This window comes from Tachypleus tridentatus, chromosome 7 (assembly GCF_004210375.1).
Source record: "Tachypleus tridentatus isolate NWPU-2018 chromosome 7, ASM421037v1, whole genome shotgun sequence".
NCBI classification, from domain to species: domain Eukaryota; kingdom Metazoa; phylum Arthropoda; class Merostomata; order Xiphosura; family Limulidae; genus Tachypleus; species Tachypleus tridentatus.
The window spans coordinates 113,350,016-113,371,459 of NC_134831.1; the positions used below are offsets into that span (position 1 = coordinate 113,350,016).

Consider the following 21,444-nt stretch of genomic DNA (forward strand, 5'->3'; position numbering starts at 1 on the left):
ACTCCCACTATTGTTTGTTCTGAATTTGTGCAAAGCTACAAGAGAGCTCTTGGTGATAGTCGTCCATATTTAGTAGTGAAAGACGAGGTAATAAGGTAAATTAGTCATCACACTAACTAATGTAGGCCCGATTAAGGCACTCGACTCGTAATCTGATGGTCGCGGGTTCGAATCTTCGTCACATCAAACATGCTTGCTCTTTCAGCCGTGTGGGCGTTATAATGTGTCGGTTAATCCCATTATTCGTTAGTAAAAGAGTAGCCCAATAGTGGGCGGTGATGACTAGCTGCCTTCCTCTAGTTTTACACTACAAAATTTCGGACGGCTAGCGCAGATAGCCCTCGCGTAGCTTTGTGAAATTCGAAAACAAACAAACAAACAAACGATGTTAATATTAAAGTTTTAATTAACAATAAGATAATAAACATTCTATGCTTCTTAGTGCCACCAGATCATTGAATTGTTCACATTCGAAACAACTGTCATTGAACGCTTAAAATAAAATTAATTTTTATTAGCATTACTATTACTTTAGATTCAAGCTTTTAAACTTCTACCATGCAGTCGAATTTCTTCAGCTATTTAATGTTTCGAACTTAATGATTTGAAGTTATGATTTGTAAATTAGTTTTTGTTTAATTTTTTTATGGAATAAAGGGGGCGAGTTGTTAACCTTTATAGAGTAAGCAAGAAAATGGCTGATATGGATGTGGAAGGGATGGATTGTGATGTAGAAATTATTCAAGAAATTCCACCTAAGGCTCAACATTGCCCAAAAAAGTAAGAGTTATCGTAACAAAATAAATGTAAGACACAGACAGATGTTTCATTAAAAAGTTTAATAATATTTTTTGTGTATCGATGTCGAAGGTCATGTCTGCAGCAATACTGAAAATAAATTTTAAAAATGTTTTTTAGGCTACTGTTTTAGTTTTAATCAAACTTTGCGAAAGGTGGACAGACACACAAGAAAATGACTATTGACAATTACATTTTTGTAGCCTAGTTAGGCCTATATTTTTGTTACAGTTTCGATATGAATATTTTATTCGGTATAATGTTAATAGCATATTATTAATATTACGAATTTATTCTTAATAATAGTGTACATAACTATATTCATACTGATTAGTACTGGTTTTAATAATATTAGGTAAGCCTGTTAATATTGTAGTATAGTAACCATTAGTAAAAAACTAGTATTAATAATGTGGTATAATTGATAATTATGAAATTGAAATGCACAATTAACTATGATATATACAAACCTAAAGTGAATAACATATGGTACATTGACTTTTAATGTATTTTGGAGTAAATCATTGTCATGTGTAACTGTATTAAAATACATTTTATGAATAGAGTTTAGGGTGAAAAACTACTACTTGTAGTTCCAGTTTATTAAATATAGGGCATTAAAACTGAATATATGAATTATAAGGGTTGACTTTAGAATATTTTTTTTAATAGTTTTAGTTTGGGACAACTGAAATGGATTAGCAGCTCCCTTGTTGTCCCAAAACATTGTTAAAAAACAATAATGAATATTTTTGAACTGATGAAGTTAGGAATGATGGTGAGAGTTGAGTGCATGATACATTCAGGCACAAGTTATGATAATTTAGGCTAATGTAACTCTGTACTTAACAGTGATTACAGCAATAATCAAAATGTTTTACCAATTACAAAAAAGCAATAAAAAGTGTTTTAAAAATTTATGTTCTGATAAACTTTGAATCATTCTTTACATTTGTTTAAGTAAATACTTCAGATACAGTAAGGTTTGTACTCATGGTTTGTATTTGAAACTTTTGTATATATCATGGTTATAGAAAACTGCATGTGTTTTGGCTATGTCATATTTTGATCTCTATATAAATAATTTTTGTTGTTTTTTTCTGACTGTGATTAATGGCCTACAAAAGTTGTCTATATCAGTAGTGGTGCCCTTTTTGGAGTCTCTCAAGAATAGATTTCATACTAGAGACTGATACAATAATTCATTAACAACAGTTCAACAGTGTTTCTAACTAAATGTTTTATTTTTATGTTAAAATATTAACTGAAGTTTACAACATTGAATCAAAAGTTACCCATACTTATAGTCTGCATCAGTATTTAGAGGAACAAAACAGATTGCAAGACATGTGATTAAAGTGGAATGAACAAAAGTTGACAGAACCAAACATGTCCATGTCAAAGACAATTTTGGTCTTCTAATTCAACTTTGAATGAAAATTAAACATCTAGATTACAGTAAGATGTTAGAACAAATTGTCTCTATAGAAATTCCATTTTTAATTTTTAATATTTTCTTTATAATGAAATTTATTTAATACTACAAAAAATAATTTTATGTCTTATGTCCTTTATATACACTATATGTGTACACACACTATTTATACTGTTTGGTAGTAGTGGTATTAATTCAACTGGTTTCCCTGTATTTTTGTCTAGTGAATAACAGTCAGAAATGGAACTTTCATATATACCGACTTTAAAGTAAGTTGTAAAAAGTCAGGGCTGTGCTGTCAACGAATTTTGTGTGTCTTTTAGGTGATCTTCATGCCCTGTAAGTTATAAATGTCTCTAAACCAGAAAATATGTTTAATACATATCCCATATCAAAAATTTACATCTGTTATAACTGTAATTTCTGGGAAGAAATTGAATCTATATATTAAGGTTTTAAAATATATAAATTACTATTTTGTTAGGAGTTAGAACCAGAGCAGTCATAAGTATTACTACTAGATCAGAGGAAGTGGTGTGCTGACTGCCTCATGGAATTGTCTGTAACTATTCATATAAGTTAGAGTAAATAGCAGTTAAACATGATAATATCTTAAGGTGGTTTAATTTCACAAACCATCACAATAAGAGTTATAATAGATTTAACTTTTCCCTGTAAACAATAGTTTGTAGTTTAAGAAAGAATTATGATAAAATTATTTAAATTTCCCATGTTTACTGTAACTTTGGCTGTAATAAATGGAGAGAAAGAATATCTCTTCAGCTTGCCTTGAACATGTGGAGAGAGAGAATATCTCTTCAGCTTGCCTTGAACACATGGAGAGAGAGAATATCTCTTCAGCTTGCCTTGAACATGTGGAGAGAGAAAGAATATCTCTTCAGCTTGCCTTAAACACATGGAGAGAGAAAGAATATCTCTTCAGCTTGCCTTAAACACGTGAAGAGAGAAAGAATATCTCTTCAGCTTGCCTTGAACATGTGGAGAGAGAAAGAATATCTCTTCAGCTTGCCTTAAACACATGGAGAGAGAAAGAATATCTCTTCAGCTTGCCTTAAACATGTGGAGAGAGAAAGAATATCTCTTCAGCTTGCCTTGAACACATGGAGAGAGAGAATATCTCTTCAGCTTGCCTTGAACACGTGGAGAGAGAGAATATCTCTTCAGCTTGCCTTAAACACATGGAGAGAGAAAGAATATCTCTTCAGCTTGCCTTGAACACATGGAGAGAGAGAATATCTCTTCAGCTTGCCTTGAACATGTGGAGAGAGAAAGAATATCTCTTCAGCTTGCCTTAAACACATGGAGAGAGAAAGAATATCTCTTCAGCTTGCCTTAAACACGTGGAGAGAGAAAGAATATCTCTTCAGCTTGCCTTAAACACGTGGAGAGAGAAAGAATATCTCTTCAGCTTGCCTTGAACACGTGGAGAGAGAAAGAATATCTCTTCAGCTTGCCTTGAACATATGGAGAGAGAGAATATCTCTTCAGCTTGCCTTGAACACATGGAGAGAGAAAGAATATCTCTTCAGCTTGCCTTAAACACATGGAGAGAGAAAGAATATCTCTTCAGCTTGCCTTAAACACATGGAGAGAGAGAGAGAGAGAATATCTCTTCAGCTGCCTTAAACACATGGAGAGAGAGAGAGAGAATACCTTTTCAGCTTGCTTTAAACACATGGAGAGAGAAAGAATATCTCTTCAGCTTGCCTTGAACACATGGAGAAAGAGAATATCTCTTTAGCTTGCCTTGAACACATGGAGACAAAAAGAATATCTCTTCAGCTTGCCTTGAACACATGGAGAGAGAGAATATCTCTTCAGCTTGCCTTAAACACATGGAGAGAGAAAGAATATCTCTTCAGCTTGCTTTAAACACATGGAGAGAGAGAGAATATGTATTTGACTTAAATTAGGTGCTTAAATTTAAATTTCGAACCTTTTAAATAGGTTTAATACATTTCGTTTTATAACCAAGAAATCATAAATAACTACACTGGTACCATAGAATTACACTATAATTTGTTAAGCTTACTAAATATTATGCATTTTGATTTTAAAAAACATGAGACTTCGAGCAGACTAAAAATACAACCTGCCTCATTGAAATCTTGGATCAAAAGAATGTGGCAGCATTTTCAAAGATTAAAATGGCTGAGAAAACTGCTCTTGAGACATTCTAAGCTGTTCATTGGTTATTCACATGCCGTATATTGTAGTAAGAGTAGTACGTAAGAGACCACTTTAAAAAGTGGAGAGAAGTGAATGGGTCTACTGTGTTTGATTTAGTACATAAGTCATATCTCAACAAAATAAAAATTATATATGAGGCTTTTATTTTATATTCTAGTTTGTCAGTACTATTAATTTGAGTTCCTAATTTGTGCGAAACTATACACTTTGCATTATGACATCACAAACATTTAATTTTAAACAGTGTTACATTCAACATACCACGTGACTCACTAAAACCTGTATTTAGCCACATTCGTTTAATGCATATTTTTAAATTCAGAAATTAACTCGTATACAATATTAAATGTGGAATTATAATCTGCAGCTTTGATTCCAAACTTATTGACATAAATTCATAAAATAGTAATTCAATAAAATTTTGAATGCAAGTTAATAAACACGGTGATTGCTATACGTCAGTAACCTGTACAACATGTAACTATAACCATCCTTCATGATTGACAGATATTAATAACCTGTACAATACATAACTACAACCATCCTTCATGATTGATAGATATTATTAACCTGTACAATATGTAACTACAACCATCCTTCATGATTGATAGATCTCAGTAACCTGTACAACATGTAACTACAACCATCCTTCATGATTGATAGATATTATTAACCTGTACAATATGCAACTACAACCATCCTTCATGATTGATAGATCTCAGTAACCTGTACAACATGTAACTACAACCATCCTTCATGATTGATAGATATTAATAACCTGTACAACATGTAACTACAACCATCCTTCATGATTGATAGATATTAATAACCTGTACAACATGTAACTACAACCATCCTTGATGATTGATAAATATTAATAACCTGTACAACATGTAACTACAACCATCCTTGATGATTGATAGACATCAATAACCTGTACAACATGAAACTACAACCTTCCTTGATAATTGATAAATATAAGTAATATATACAACATGTAACCTTCCTTGATGATTGGTAACCTGGGCACACATGCATTTCCTTCATTGGATGTTTCTCAACCAGTGAAACATTGTTGACCCCTTGGATTATTCTAATACCCTTTGTATTACAACTATGTTTCAACATAGTTTTGGGTAAGCTGTGTGTGTGTTCTCAACTATGGACACTGCGTATCTATGTACCAGAGGCATTGGTCTTACTTCAGACTGATCTTTTCACCATTGCTTCCGATCATCCCGACCCTCTGTTTGTCAACTATCCCACTTCTTCATCTAGTTGTTTGATCAGAGTTGTCTGTTTCATCTGCTGATATACTGAACACCTTTCATTCTCCACTTACAGAAAAACCTTCTCTCACCTGGTTATTTTGTTTTAACTTATTTTGGTCCATCCACAATATCTGATTTCTGCCAGACTAGGATATCAGTGTTGTTTTTCATGTCTTGTTCAGTTTTGCCTTTGAATTCATTGATATGTATTCCTTGTTCCATTTTTCCCATAAGATCTATTTCTTCCTCCACCTGACATGTGGTCATTGTCATTCCAGTATTTATGCCATTAATGTTTTATGTTTCCTTTACCATTTTTTGTATGTTATCATCTATCTGGATTGGGCCTTCCTTCATCAGGACATCAACTTTCTGGAAAAGTTTAGTTTTTTTCTCTTATGTACTTACCTTCTGTTTCCCATCTGTACTTCTGTTTGTATGAGGATCTACTTCTTTGTCCAGTTCACTCTATGCTATGTTATATGGCTCATAACATCTTTTGTGCCTTTTTGTTCCTGTCTGTTTGTTCCTGAATGTATCTGTTTCCTGAGATCTTTTACCTATTACCCTTACTGGTTGGTATCATAAGCTCCTGCGATCAGAGTATTCTAATGTTTCCATGGAAAGTTGCCGTCTACGTAATCTTTCATCCCATCAAGTTTGTCATCTAATTATGTCTTTAGATGCTCAAAACTGTCATCCTTTGGTGGAGATCATTCAGGCTGGTATGTGGGCAAACTACCAATGCATTTGTTGCACATTATTTTGACAACCTAGCTGTGTCTTCTTTCGTGGGTATCGCCCCGTGTGATGTTTCTACACACATCTATTTACTTTTGATTGGGATGAATCAACATATTGTTATATTTTATCATCGATATACATCATATTTCAGGTATTCTTATTACTATATTACTACTAACTAAATACCTAGTCAGGTATTCTTATTACTATATTACTACTAACTAAATACCTAGTCAGGTATTCTTATTACTATATTACTACTAACTAAATACCTAGTCAGGTATTCTTATTACTATATTACTACTAACTAAATACCTAGTCAGGTATTCTTATTACTATATTACTACTAACTAAATACCTAGTCAGGTATTCTTATTACTATATTACTACTAACTAAATACCTAGTCAGGTATTCTTATTACTATATTACTACTAACTAAATACCTAGTCAGGTATTCTTATTACTATATTACTACTAACTAATAACCTAGTCAGGTATTCTTATTACTATATTACTACTAACTAAATACCTAGTCAGGTATTCTTATTACTATATTACTACTAACTAAATACCTAGTCAGGTATTCTTATTAATATATTACTACTAACTAAATACCTAGTCAGGTATTCTTATTACTATATTACTACTAACTAAATACCTAGTCAGGTATTCTTATTACTATATTACTACTAACTAAATCTGTATACTTCTGTAATGCTCACTGTTGAGATGGGATGTTTCTGTAAGACCAGTGGCTGCTTTTCTGGTGATATTTGTGTCTGTGTGAGGATATATGTTTCATGTAAAGGGCTCACTTGTGGTCTTCATGAATTGGATTTTTGTTCCTTTGTATTAACCTGTGATTCTTACAATAGGGGTCTTCCTGCTTTTTAAAATAGGGAATCACAGACACCCATTGTATTGTCTGTAATGTGTCATTGCTCTAGACCCCCAGAACATTTTCCTCTCCCCCCCTTTTCTAATGGAACATGGAAGTTCATGTCACTTCTGATTCCCAGTTGTAGGAGTGGTGGACCATGACACTTTCCTTCTGAGTGGTGTTTTTTCAGTAAATTAAACTAACCATGATAGTTCTTACGTACCCACTGAGTAATAGTGTTATCATTGTTATCCTTATTAATTATGCAAGAACATAATATCCTGGATCCAAGACCCTTCCTCCAGATATATTTTGCTTGAGCTGACCACACTTGTTAATCATAAAATAAATTTCTCAAGCAAGGCACTTCCATTGGATATTTACTTCCTTAGTGAATAATACTCAGTACTTACGTGACTTTCCCAGATGTGTTTTTCTTGTGTAGGTTGCACGTGGCCTAATTCTGTGTACTCATTAATGCTCCCACTTAGGTTTTGCATGTACAAACCTCACTTGTTTATCTCTGTATCTTATGCAAGATGCTACCATTGGATGTTTTCTGCCAAGATGGACCACACTTAGCAAAATCCGACATATCCTGAGGTGCTTTCCCTCAGTGTTTTTGCTTTGAATGGACCACACTTGCCCTGTTCATATACAATTTACTATTCTTTAGCCCTAGCTACACATCACATTATCAGCACCTGACTATGACTGACTATTTCTATGTTCTATGTTAATGTTTTCTACGTATGTGTATGAGTTATGCACAATCTGTTGACATCTGGCTGACTACTGAATAATGTGACAGTTTTTAATCAAACTACTTATTCAGGGCACTTCTCCTGGATATTTTTTATGGGGTCACTCTTGTTACTTATCCTAAAAATGGTATTTCTACTGGATGTTTTGCCCAGTTGGACAGCAACTGACATGCTCTGGTGTGTCCCAAGCACACATTTATTTGGGTCTGTTATGTACTAGTCATTTTCTTTTTGTCCATGCTGCACTGTTTTGGATTGTAGTTATACAACACAGAACAGTGCTGCACATCTCTTTCTTGAGGCTATGGTGCCTACTTATTACATTCTGCCATACATGTATTGCTGTGTTTGTTAGTGGGCAAAGAGCATACCTCTTAAGTAAGTAGTGCTATACCCTACAGGTGTGCCTTCTTTTTCTTATTATGGTGCACCTGTTATTTCAAGGTAGTTTTTCTCTGCTTGATTAAATATTGTTATACCTTCACTGATTTCTCCATCTTTTTAATGTAGGATTCCAGGTTTGGATCAGGGGAGGGAGTGCCATTTTGGAAGTTAACACTTTTTTTTGTTTGAAAATATATTTCTGACAAGTACTTACCTCCTTTCATCAACTCACCACCCTTCTTCCCCATTACTGTGCCAGTGTTTGTAACTACTACTACTCAAAGGGTTGTGTTAGAATAGTAGAGACAGCTAATGCATTAATAAAGATGGCACAGTGTAATTAGTGGAGAGTAATTACATGATTAGTACACATTCTGAAAGAACTCTGAAAATTTAAGGGTATAAAAGGATGGTGCACTGTTAGCAAAAATGTTTTATTAGCAATACTTAGAGGACAAACCAGGATTGATATAGCTTTAGGTTAGAGGAGGCAAGTATGTATCAGAAATACATTTTCAGAGTGAGAAAACATTAACTTACAATTAACCACTTAGTTTATATAGCATTAAACATTGTTCTTAGGTAATTGATTATATTAAATAATTAAACTGCCTAACTGTATTGCAAAGTGTTTATTTTTTTCTGTAGTTTCTTGGTACTTAGAGTTAAAAAAATACAATTATGTACAAGACAATTTATATCTAAATTTAAGGGAAGACTATGTCTTGCTAATTTTGTCATCTTTAAACATTAAGACATTGACATAGTTTATAATTGTCATATTATTATGACATGCAAGTTTGAACTTTGTTATATTTCTGACTGACCAAGTTTTTGAAGATGTGTTGGTCATGACTCAGGTGTCCATATCACATTTACTATATTAAAGTTTTTTATACTCAATTTTAGGTTAGCAGAAGTCAAAAAAGAAGAAGGGAATGTTTTTTATAAACAAAAGAAGTACAGGGAAGCTTTGCCTCTCTACAGTGAAGCTATTGGTACGTGTTGGAGAATAAACTTTAGATACGAGTTCTGTAATGTGACCGTAATAGTAATCCAAATGTAAGTTTGAGTTTAAACTAGAGAATTATATGAATGACCAGGCATCTGGTTTGACATTTGACATTAAAAGGATGGTAAGTTTGTGATATTTCATTAAAGAAGAAATTCTGTCATTCTTGTTGCATAGTTTGTACTCCATTATTTCTCTGCCATATCTGTAGTGGTAGTTTTTAGAGCTATGTGTTTATAACTGGATAAAGAAATCAAAGATAGGAAAATTCTTTTGTTATGTTTTCTTTCAATGTTAAAGTTAATGTAAATATTAAATATTTTATGGAAATCTTTATATAAATCAGACAAGTATGGTGAAAACAATCATTAAATAACTATAGATATTTATCTGTTGACAGTAAACACTAAAGAGTTCTTGGAATGATATTATGGTATTATATAAAGTGTCTTTATGTGAAAGTATTATTAGGCTTGTTATTAGTGTCTTTAGTTATTACTATTTTTCAATACAGAGCATAGTTTAGTAAGTTTATTTGTGGTGAGTGACTAATTGTGTCATGAAACTTGGTGTGTTCTCCAATATATCAAGTTCATGGAATATTTTTTTTCATGTGTATTTGAATATTGTCAGTGTTTGCTGCAGTTTCAGGTTTAAAAGCTTCATTGAGTAGTTACTGTTTTATATATGTGTTGTGGCTGTGAGGTCAACAGTGGGTAACTCTAATTCACAAGCTAGTAAGTTTGGTTAATGTATTTGTCAGTAAATGTTGAATAATAAACCACAGTACATTTACTGTTTTAATCGTATTAGCCATACGTCTATTCTCTTATGTAGTCATACAATTTAGAATATAAATGTTTTTGTACAAAGTTTTATCAGATATAATCTATAGTTACCACAAACTGCATGAATTTTTTAGTTGAATAAATTAACTCTCTTCTGTTTGTCTGTAGTACTTTCATTTCTAGAATGATTTGTGTCTTTAATTCATGAACCTTGTGTTTTATAATGTTTGGATATTGTAGTTTTTGTTAACAGTATATTTAAATAAACTGAAAACAATCTATTTTATTATTTTTAAGTCATGTTTAATTGTCAAAACATTTTGCAGTTAAGAAATAATTTATCAAGTAATGTTATCTGCTGTAAAATATTTGTGTCTAAATGTATTAGTTTTATAAATTACAGCTGTAGTAAAAGCAAAGAGACATAGCATGCAATTGTTTATAAAAGAAGTATTTATTTTATTTGTTTAAATTCTTTCTTTTAAACATTATTAAACATTATCAACTTACTGTTGAAAGACAGTTTGATGACACTGGTGAAAGAAGAAAGCTGGATGTTTGTAGTATCAGTGATATAATAAATTTAATTATTTACTATCTGATTATGTCTTCCACTTCCACAATTAAGCCTTATGTTTATGGTATCTTGAATGATTTATGTTTACTTCTAGTACGTCACTTAAAAATAATGTATGTCAAGGTTCAGGCAAAGAATTTTGAATTTCAGCATTTGAAGCACAAATCCATACTATGGGTCCTGCAGTTGCCAAGATGTTGAACCCAACTTTGTTGCTTCTTCTGTTTTAAATTTGTTTCTTCAGTGTTAATGGTTGTTTGGTTAGAGGAGTATTAAACAGTAAGTCTTACAAGAATGAGAAATAAGTGTACAACATAACATTGGAAGAAGGTCCCCATAGAAATAACTTAACATGCATGTACAACATAACATTGGAAGGTCCCCATAGAAATAACTTAACATGCATGTACAACATAACATTGGAAGGTCCCCATAGAAATAACTTAACATGCATGTACAACATAACATTGGAAGATCCCCATAGAAATAACTTAACATGTATGTACAACATAACATTGGAAGAAGGTCCCCATAGAAATAACTTAACATGCATGTACAACATAACATTGGAAGGTCCCCATAGAAATAACTTAACATGCATGTACAACATAACATTGGAAGGTCCCCATAGAAATAACTTAACATGCATGTACAACATAACATTGGAAGGTCCCCATAGAAATAACTTAACATGCATGTACAACATAACATTGGAAGGTCCCCATAGAAATAACTTAACATGCATGTACAACATAACATTGAAGATCCCCATAGAAATAACTTAACATGCATGTACAACATAACATTGGAAGAAGGTCCCCATAGAAATAACTTAACATGCATGTACAACATAACATTGAAGGTCCCCATAGAAATAACTTAACATGCATGTACAACATAACATTGGAAGGTCCCCATAGAAATAACTTAACATGCATGTACAACATAACATTGGAAGGTCTCCATAGAAATCACTTAACATGCATAGGGTCAGTCCATTGGATCAACCCCATATAGAAGAGGTAATATTGACTTTAATTCTACATAATAGCATGTGTAAAGGTAAAGTAAATATTTGGTATTCAACATTAGGTATGTAATACCATGTCTAATGATAAACTGTGCAAATAGCCTAGTTGCTTTGTGCCATAAAACACCAAACCAACTAATGGTAAATAGTTGATACATGACATTAGATACATAATACCATGTCTGTAAACCTTCATAATTTTTGAATTTATCACAACCCAAGCTTATGAACTTAAGTATGAAATAAAACTAACAACATATTTTTCTTAAGTTTTAATTGTGAAAATGTACTGTAACTATACAAGTATGATTGTTCTGGAACAGACCTGTGTCCAGATTGTGCTGCCTACTATGGAAACAGAGCAGCTTGCAAGATGATGATTGGTCAATATAGTTCTGCACTTGAAGATATTCAACAAGCCACCTGCCTAGACCAGAAGTTTTGAAGGTGTGTGTGTAATGTGTTTTGTTTACTACATATGTGTGTGTAATTTTGAAATTTCTGATGTAACTCAAAAGTAATTTGTGTTTTTGATAGCCTATATGATCACCTAAGTCTATTTATTAACTGGAAATTAATTACAGTTGTGTTCTTTCATGTTCAGCTAATAAGTTTGATGCTTTATCCAGTTGAATATGGTATACTCACTTACAACTTGAACCAAATGGCTGTTTGAATGTATTAGAAGCTTCTTGTTTTTGATGTTTTCTTAAGAGTGGTTCACATCTTATTATTTTATCATTATATATGTAAAAACGGCTCGTTTGGGTTGAGAAAATATTTTACGTAGAGGAGCTTAACAACGCTTTGACCTTCTTCGGTCATCGCCAGAAGGTGTGTACATATTTCCTCTTGGTAAATTTAATCACTTCCTTCTAGAGATAATGCATGTGATATGTGAAACTGATGATGGTAATTTCCTTGCAGATGAACTGTTGTAAATACCTACATTTACAAACAAATTTCTTATTAGAAGTGGTATAAAAACAGACAAAATTAAATATTTTCCTTGAACTACATATGTTTATAACTTGTTATTATTTTGTCTTTGTTTGTTAACAGACAAGTTTCTCATTTCTCTTTTTATATCATTCTTTTCTTTTTACTGTAATCTTTATGTTGGTTTTACATGAGCTTTGACCAGAACAGTCATGTCCAAAAAGTGACTCATTTTGGTGCACTTTAAATGCTTTCCTGTAAAGGGTAAAGGTTTCTCTTCTGCAAAGAATGAAGAATATTTACTGTAAACCTTTCTTCTGAAACTCTACATTTAACTAACACAAAGTAAATACACGTATGTATATTTCCATATTTCACATAAAACATAATTATAAACACCCACATACTAAGTAGGGAAACAAATATAAACAAATGCAATATCAAAGAAGCCCTTTGTATACAACAACTAAAACCATAAATTAAACCAATATAAAGGAACACCTTTATACCTATACTAATTAATAACCTAACATCCAACTGCAACGCCCTCTACAATTCCATACTCATTTATACTCTCATCCCTAAGGTGTGCTGGGTTACGGTCAGTTGCAAATACTCTCTTTGTTAACCTGAAGATGACCTAAAAAGGTCAAAATGTTGATCTCTGCTTTATTTTCATAAAAGTTAACACCCATACCAGCCATCCTGAGATATGTTTTTACTTCAAGTGGGTTTCTTGTCATCACGAAAGACTCGTATTTTGCTCTGTCATTGTGTAACAAATTTATTTTTGACCTATTTGTAACCATTGAAGCAGAAAATTGTAGAACGTTATTTTAACAGCTAGAATACAGGTTTGTGCAGAAAATTAGGTTAAAATTTGAGTCTATTAAATTTGGACTTCAACAGCTTTGTATGCATTAGTAAATCAAAAACAACTTGGTGAAGATTTATTTAATGTGTTATGGAATATAAAGTAAGTGTCACAAGGTTTATTTAATGTGTTATGGAATGTAAGGTGAGTGTCACAAGGTTTATTTAATATGTTACAGAATTTAAAGTAGTGTCATAAGGTTTATTTGATATGGAATATAAAGTGAGTGTCACAAATAGGGTTGGCATGTTTGCATTATCTGATGATACATTTTTAGAGAAAGCTAATTTTATTCAAGAAATTGTCAACATAATTACTTACCTCTTTTCAAACTAGAGGAAATGGTACTGATATCAGTTTGTTTTTTTCCTTTTTACAATAGAAATACCCAACTAAATTTGATGAAATTTGTCACAAACAAATTAAACAGTTTCTTCTGTAAGAAGTTAACTTTCTGTTATTATTTTTTATTTCTCAAAGTTCCACAAATTGTATTTTAGGGTACGTTTTTGTAAAATGTAAAAATCTATGCCATTATTTTGTTTTAATTATTCATCAGAAGGTTTCCATTTTATATATCCAGTAATTTAAACTTTATTGATTTCTATTAAAATATTTGTTGTAAAACTATTTAGCCAGTTACAGTTGTCATCACTTTTCACCATATCTTATATAAAAAAAGTTGCATAAACTTACAAAGTATTATGGAGTTCTTAAGATTTGCCCTTTTATAATGGTGGAAGGCCAGACCAAGTAACAGTATTTTTAGTTGAAATCAACATATATGTTATTCATTGTTAGTAGTAAATTAGGAATTATTTTTTATTCATTAAATAGAAGTTTCACCACTTACACTTTAGTCACTGAAATAATTCACTGTCACAGTGTGTACTCTCAAAATCTAATACATCTTGCTCGATGTCTCATCTTAGGAGAAATTTATATTATAACAACCAAACAAATGTTATTTATCATGAAAAGATATTCAGCAATGTAAATAACATCAAAAGATTGAACAAAACAACACCATATGTACAATGTATCCCTAAGCCTTTTGATCATTCCATAACTATCTACTGTTCTGTACACAAGCTTTGTCTTGTCACTTTTCCACTAAACCATAAATTACTTTTCATACAACACTGTTCACTTGACATAAATAGTTTGTGACGTACTTCATACAGTCATATTTAAACTTCATTTTTAGTCATTATCGAATCCGTTCTTCATTGGTCGTTGTTACCTCCCTTCTATGACCTCATAACATTGAACAGAGGACTCTTGTAATAAATGTTCAGACAGAGAAGGAAAATCAACAGAGAAAGAAGACTAGGAAATAAAAAACCTGTCTTCTGTGATGGGCAGAAGAAAAACTGTAAAAAAAAATGTTTTTATATGAAATTTCTAGGATCTCTGTGGACATGTGACTTGAACATTTGAAATATTTATTAGTGAATTATGTTAAAAATAATATTAAAATGTGGCATATAAATTATAAAATATGAGTAAAACATAAATGAAATAAGAGAATGAGTTGTTATTTTTGGTTAGATTCCAAAACTTAATATCCAGTTTTGTATTTCAAATTCTAAACATACTCACTGTAAGTGTTCTACATGTAATTTTGTAGGGCTACCTTGAGAATTTAAATGCCATATAGCTCTTGGTGATGTGGGTGCAGCAAGACGAACATTAGACAAAATCCAAGAACTGGATCCTCACAATCCATCTCTTTCTGCAGAGGTACGTTAATTTAGTATGTAGCTGTGTAACAGTTTCTATTGCTTTTATCTGTTAAACCAGTAGTAATAATAGCTTTCTGAATAGTAGTAGTAAATATATTGATAACTATGAGTAAATCTGTTAATGAGTAGTTGTACTTGTAATAAACCCATTACAAACAGTAGTAGTAAATCTATTGATAAGTATGAGTAAATCTGTTAATAAGTAGTTGTACCAGTAACAAACCCAGTACAGACAGTAGTAGTAAATCTGTTAATAAGTAGTTGTACTAGTAATAAACCCATTACAAACAGTAGTAGTAAATCTGTTAATAAGTAGTTGTACTAGTAATAAACCCATTACAAACAGTAGTAGTAAATCTATTGATAAGTATGAGTAAATCTGTTAATAAGTAGTTGTACTAGTAATAAACCCATTACAAACAGTAGTAGTAAATCTGTTAATAAGTAGTTGTACTAGTAATAAACCCATTACAAACAGTAGTAGTAAATCTGTTAATAAGTAGTTGTACTAGTAATAAACCCATTACAAACAGTAGTAGTAAATCTGTTAATAAGTAGTTGTACTAGTAATAAACCCATTACAAACAGTAGTAGTAAATCTGTTAATAAGTAGTTGTACTAGTAATAAACCCATTACAAACAGTAGTACTAAATCTGTTAATAAGTAGTTGTACTAGTAATAAACCCAGTACAGACAGTAGTAGTAAATCTGTTAATAAGTAGTTGTACTAGTAATAAACCCATTACAAACAGTAGTAGTAAATCTATTGATAAGTATGAGTAAATCTGTTAACAAGTAGTTGTACTAGTAATAAACCCATTACAAACAGTAGTAGTAAATCTGTTAATAAGTAGTTGTACTAGTAATAAACCCATTACAAACAGTAGTACTAAATCTGTTAATAAGTAGTTGTACTAGTAATAAACCCATTACAAACAGTAGTAGTAAATCTGTTAATAAGTAGTTGTACTAGTAATAAACCCATTACAAACAGTATTAGTAAATCTGTTAATAAGTAGTTGTACCAGTAATAAACCCATTACAAACAGTAGTACTAAATCTGTTAACAAGTAGTTGTACTAGTAATAAACCCATTACAAACAGTAGTAGTAAATCTGTTAATAAGTAGTTGTACTAGTAATAAACCCATTACAAACAGTAGTACTAAATCTGTTAAGTAGTTGTACTAGTAATAAACCCATTACAAACAGTAGTAGTAAACCTGTTAATAAGTAGTTGTACCAGTAATAAACCCAGTACAGACAGTAGTAGTAAATTTGTTAATAAGTAGTTGTACTAGTAATAAACCCATTACAAACAGTAGTAGTAAATCTGTTAATAAGTAGTTGTACTAGTAATAAACCCATTACAAACAGTAGTAGTAAATCTGTTAATAAGTAGTTGTACTAGTAATAAACCCATTACAAACAGTAGTAGTAAATCTGTTAATAAGTAGTTGTACTAGTAATAAACCCATTACAAACAGTAGTAGTAAATCTGTTAATAAGTAGTTGTACTAGTAATAAACCCATTACAAACAGTAGTACTGAATCTGTTAATAAGTAGTTGTACTAGTAATAAACCCAGTACAGACAGTAGTAGTAAATCTGTTAATAAGTAGTTGTACTAGTAATAAACCCAGTACAGACAGTAGTAGTAAATCTGTTAATAAGTAGTTGTACTAGTAATAAACCCAGTACAGACAGTAGTACTAAATCTGTTAAGTAGTTGTACTAGTAATAAACCCATTACAAACAGTAGTAGTAAACCTGTTAATAAGTAGTTGTACCAGTAATAAACCCAGTACAGACAGTAGTAGTAAATCTGTTAATAAGTAGTTGTACTAGTAATAAACCCATTACAAACAGTAGTAGTAAATCTGTTAATAAGTAGTTGTACTAGTAATAAACCCATTACAAACAGTAGTACTAAATCTGTTAAGTAGTTGTACTAGTAATAAACCCATTACAAACAGTAGTAGTAAACCTGTTAATAAGTAGTTGTACCAGTAATAAACCCAGTACAGACAGTAGTAGTAAATCTGTTAATAAGTAGTTGTACTAGTAATAAACCCATTACAAACAGTAGTAGTAAATCTGTTAATAAGTAGTTGTACTAGTAATAAACCCATTACAAACAGTAGTAGTAAATCTGTTAATAAGTAGTTGTACTAGTAATAAACCCAGTACAGACAGTAGTAGTAAATCTGTTAATAAGTAGTTGTACTAGTAATAAACCCATTACAAACAGTAGTAGTAAATTTGTTAAGAAGTAGTTGTACTAGTAATAAACCCATTACAAACAGTAGTAGTAAATCTGTTAATAAGTAGTTGTACTAGTAATAAACCCAGTACAGACAGTAGTAGTAAATCTGTTAACAAGTAGTTGTACTAGTAATAAACCCATTACAAACAGTAGTACTAAATCTGTTAATAAGTAGTTGTACTAGTAATAAACCCATTACAAACAGTAGTAGTAAATCTGTTAATAAGTAGTTGTACTAGTAATAAACCCATTACAAACAGTAGTAGTAAATCTGTTAATAAGTAGTTGTACTAGTAATAAACCCATTACAAACAGTAGTAGTAAATCTGTTAATAAGTAGTTGTACCAGTAATAAACCCATTACAAACAGTAGTAGTAAATCTGTTAATAAGTAGTTGTACTAGTAATAAACCCATTACAAACAGTAGTAGTAAACCTGTTAATAAGTAGTTGTACTAGTAATAAACCCATTACAAACAGTAGTAGTAAATCTGTTAATAAGTAGTTGTACCAGTAATAAACCCATTACAAACAGTAGTACTAAATCTGTTAATAAGTAGTTGTAGTAGTAATAAACCCAGTACAGACAGTAGTAGTAAACCTGTTAAGAAGTAGTTGTACCAGTAATAAACCCATTACAAACAGTAGTAGTAAATCTGTTAATAAGTAGTTGTACTAGTAATAAACCCATTACAAACAGTAGTAGTAAATCTGTTAACAAGTAGTTGTACTAGTAATAAACCCATTACAAACAGTAGTAGTAAATCTGTTAATAAGTAGTTGTACCAGTAATAAACCCATTACAAACAGTAGTAGTAAATCTGTTAATAACTAGTTGTACTAGTAATAAACCCAGTACAGACAGTAGTAGTAAATCTGTTAATAAGTAGTTGTACTAGTAATAAACCCAGTACAGACAGTAGTAGTAAATCTGTTAATAAGTAGTTGTACTAGTAATAAACCCAGTACAGACAGTAGTAGTAAATCTGTTAATAAGTAGTTGTAGTTGTAGTAAACCCACTACAGACAGTAGTAGTAAATCTGTTAATAAGTAGTTGTAGTAGTAGTAAACCAGTATATGCAGTTGTAGTAAATCTGTTAATAAGTAGTTGTAGTAAACCCACTACAGACAGTAGTAGTAAATCTGTTAATAAGTAGTTGTAGTTTACCCATTACAGAGAGTAGTAGTAAATCTGTTAATAAGTAGTTGTAGTTGTAGTAAACCCACTACAGACAGTAGTAGTAAATCTGTTAATAAGTAGTTGTAGTAAACCCACTACAGACAGTAGTAGTAAATCTGTTAATAAGTAGTTGTAGTTTACCCATTACAGAGAATAGTAGTAAATCTGTTAATAAGTAGTTGTAGTTTACCCATTACAGAGAGTAGTAGTAAATCTGTTAATAAGTAGTTGTAGTTGTAGTAAACCCACTACAGACAGTAGTAGTAAATCTGTTAATAAGTAGTTGTAGTAGTAGTAAACCAGTATATGCAGTTGTAGTAAATCTGTTAATAAGTAGTTGTAGTTAACCCAGTACAGACAGTAGTTGTAAATCTGTTAATAAGTAGTTGTAGTTGTAGTAAACCCACAACAGACAGTTGTAGTAAATCTGTTAATAAGTAGTTGTTGTAGTGAAGTCATTAGAAATAGCAGTAACAGAAGCAGCAAGTCCATTACAAGTAATTACAAACAGTATTTTGGGAAGAAGTGATGCATTGAATGACAAGCTGTCTCAGGAAGTTTACACTGGAAGCAACTTTGTGAAGAGTCAAGAAACTATAACACTGTAGTTATTACATTTTAATGGATGAGTGATATCTAATTAGTATTACACAAGGAGCTAATTATATTTATTAGTCAACATGGATTAGTTTGTGGAGAGAAACTGAGGGAATGGGATTATCAGATTCTTATTGGTTTCATACTGAATTACATGTATTATACAGTTTCTTATACAACAGTTAAGGATTGTGGGTTGTTTTATGAGGATGGATTATTGGTGAAGGTGCTGGTGGCACTTGTGTTACAGTAGTTGGATTGGTGGTGAAAGTGCTGATGGCACTTGTGTTACAGTAGTTGGATAACTGGTGCTGGTGATACTTGTGTTACAGTAGTTGGATTAGTGGTGAAGGTGCTGGTGACACTTGTGTTATAGTAGTTGGATTGGTGGTGAAGGTGCTGGTGACACTTGTGTTACAGTAGTTGGATTGGTGGTGAAGGTGCTGGTGACACCTGTGTTACAGTAGTTGGATAACTGGTGCTGGTGCTGGTGACACTTGTATTACAGTTTTGGATAACTGGTGATGGTGCTGGTGACACTTGTATTACAGTTTTGGATAACTGGTGATGGTGCTGGTGACACTTGTGTTACAGTAGTTGGATAACTGGTAAAGGTGCTGGTGACACTTGTGTTACAGTAGTTGGATAGCTGGTGCTGGTGACACTAGTTAACCTAGTTTAAATTGCTATGCTTGTTAATACATATAGTCTATAGTGTTCATGAATGTGAACATATCGTATGATGGTAAAGAATGTAAAAACAAACAACATTTACAAATATGTTTTAAGTTGAACAGCACAGGTAGTGTTATGAGAATGGTTAATGTAAATTAGTAGACAACGTATAGGTCAAGGTTTGTCACCAAGAGATCTTCACTTTTATAAACATTTATTTTGAAAAAGGTTTTAAAAGTTAGTGGTTTTTCAAAGATTGAACATGTTGTGAAAACTACTGTAAAATTTAAGCAATCAGTTTAATGTTTTGTAAAAGAATCTTTTGATACTGAGTATTAAAATAATGTTTATTTCAGCTTGTGTATCATTATATACTTGTATCTGTTTACATTAAACACATGTCGACAAGTTGACACAGTGTACAGCTAATGAAACTGTACTTTAACAAGTGTGATTACCAGGTATTTTATTGTTTTCTTCCCTCATTTGTAGAAAAAGAATTTGGAAATTCTAGAACATTTTATGCGAGATGGAGAGAAAGCATATGACAAAAAAGAGTACAGAAAAGTAATAATTTTTGTACATATTTGTAGCAATAATAGTCATAATATGTTTTATATATTGAGTCTTTAGAAACTTTGTTCTCAAAATAATTTTCCTGAGACTACTTTAATCATAAAAATAAACATTCAGATAGGTAACATTTATTGTTTCGTCGTAACGTATGAGGACCTTGTAAGAATTTCGTGAATTTTTATTTGTTTGATTTAAAAGTGTTAAACGTCTAACTCTGTAACATTTCTGTTTGTTTAGTTTTAGAATTAAGGACAATATTGTGGAGAAATTCTTTAAAATATATTTTTATTGACTTGCATTGTAGCTTATTTTATTAAAAATAAACAGCCCTTGTCTGATGTCTTACTACTTTCCAAAGTATTTGGGTGAAGTTTTCTGATAGTACATATCAAACTAGTGTTATAACTTGGGAATCTATAATAGTGAAGAAGGTTTTATGTGTTTTATAAGTAACTTCTATTTTCCTTCAATGCTTACTTCATTTAGAGTATTAGTTGGATGTTTAATGTATATATTTATTGTATAATTTTTTTTTATCAACTTTTATGCAAAGGGATTATTTAACATTATTAACGTGATATATGGATTTAGGACTTGTATTAGTCTTCCATTGAACTTTATACCTTGTTAGATATTAGTCAAATTGGGACCAAACATTGTAACAGCATGATTAGTTCATTGAGTAATCAATACATT

The 21,444-nt window shown here is 31.5% G+C and overlaps 1 protein-coding gene across 1 annotated transcript in view; it reads left to right on the forward strand.

Moving 5' to 3' along the window:
• The first annotated feature begins 640 nt into the window (after window positions 1-640).
• The window catches only part of LOC143256423 (dnaJ homolog subfamily C member 7-like), a 43,706-nt gene continuing 22,902 nt past the window's right edge, over window positions 641-21,444 (forward strand). The window contains 5 exon segments of the mRNA XM_076513641.1: window positions 641-780; window positions 9,398-9,486; window positions 12,219-12,329; window positions 15,324-15,451; window positions 20,665-20,739. Of these exon segments, the coding sequence (XP_076369756.1) occupies window positions 695-780; window positions 9,398-9,486; window positions 12,219-12,329; window positions 15,324-15,451; window positions 20,665-20,739 (489 nt within the window). The 5' untranslated portion in view covers window positions 641-694.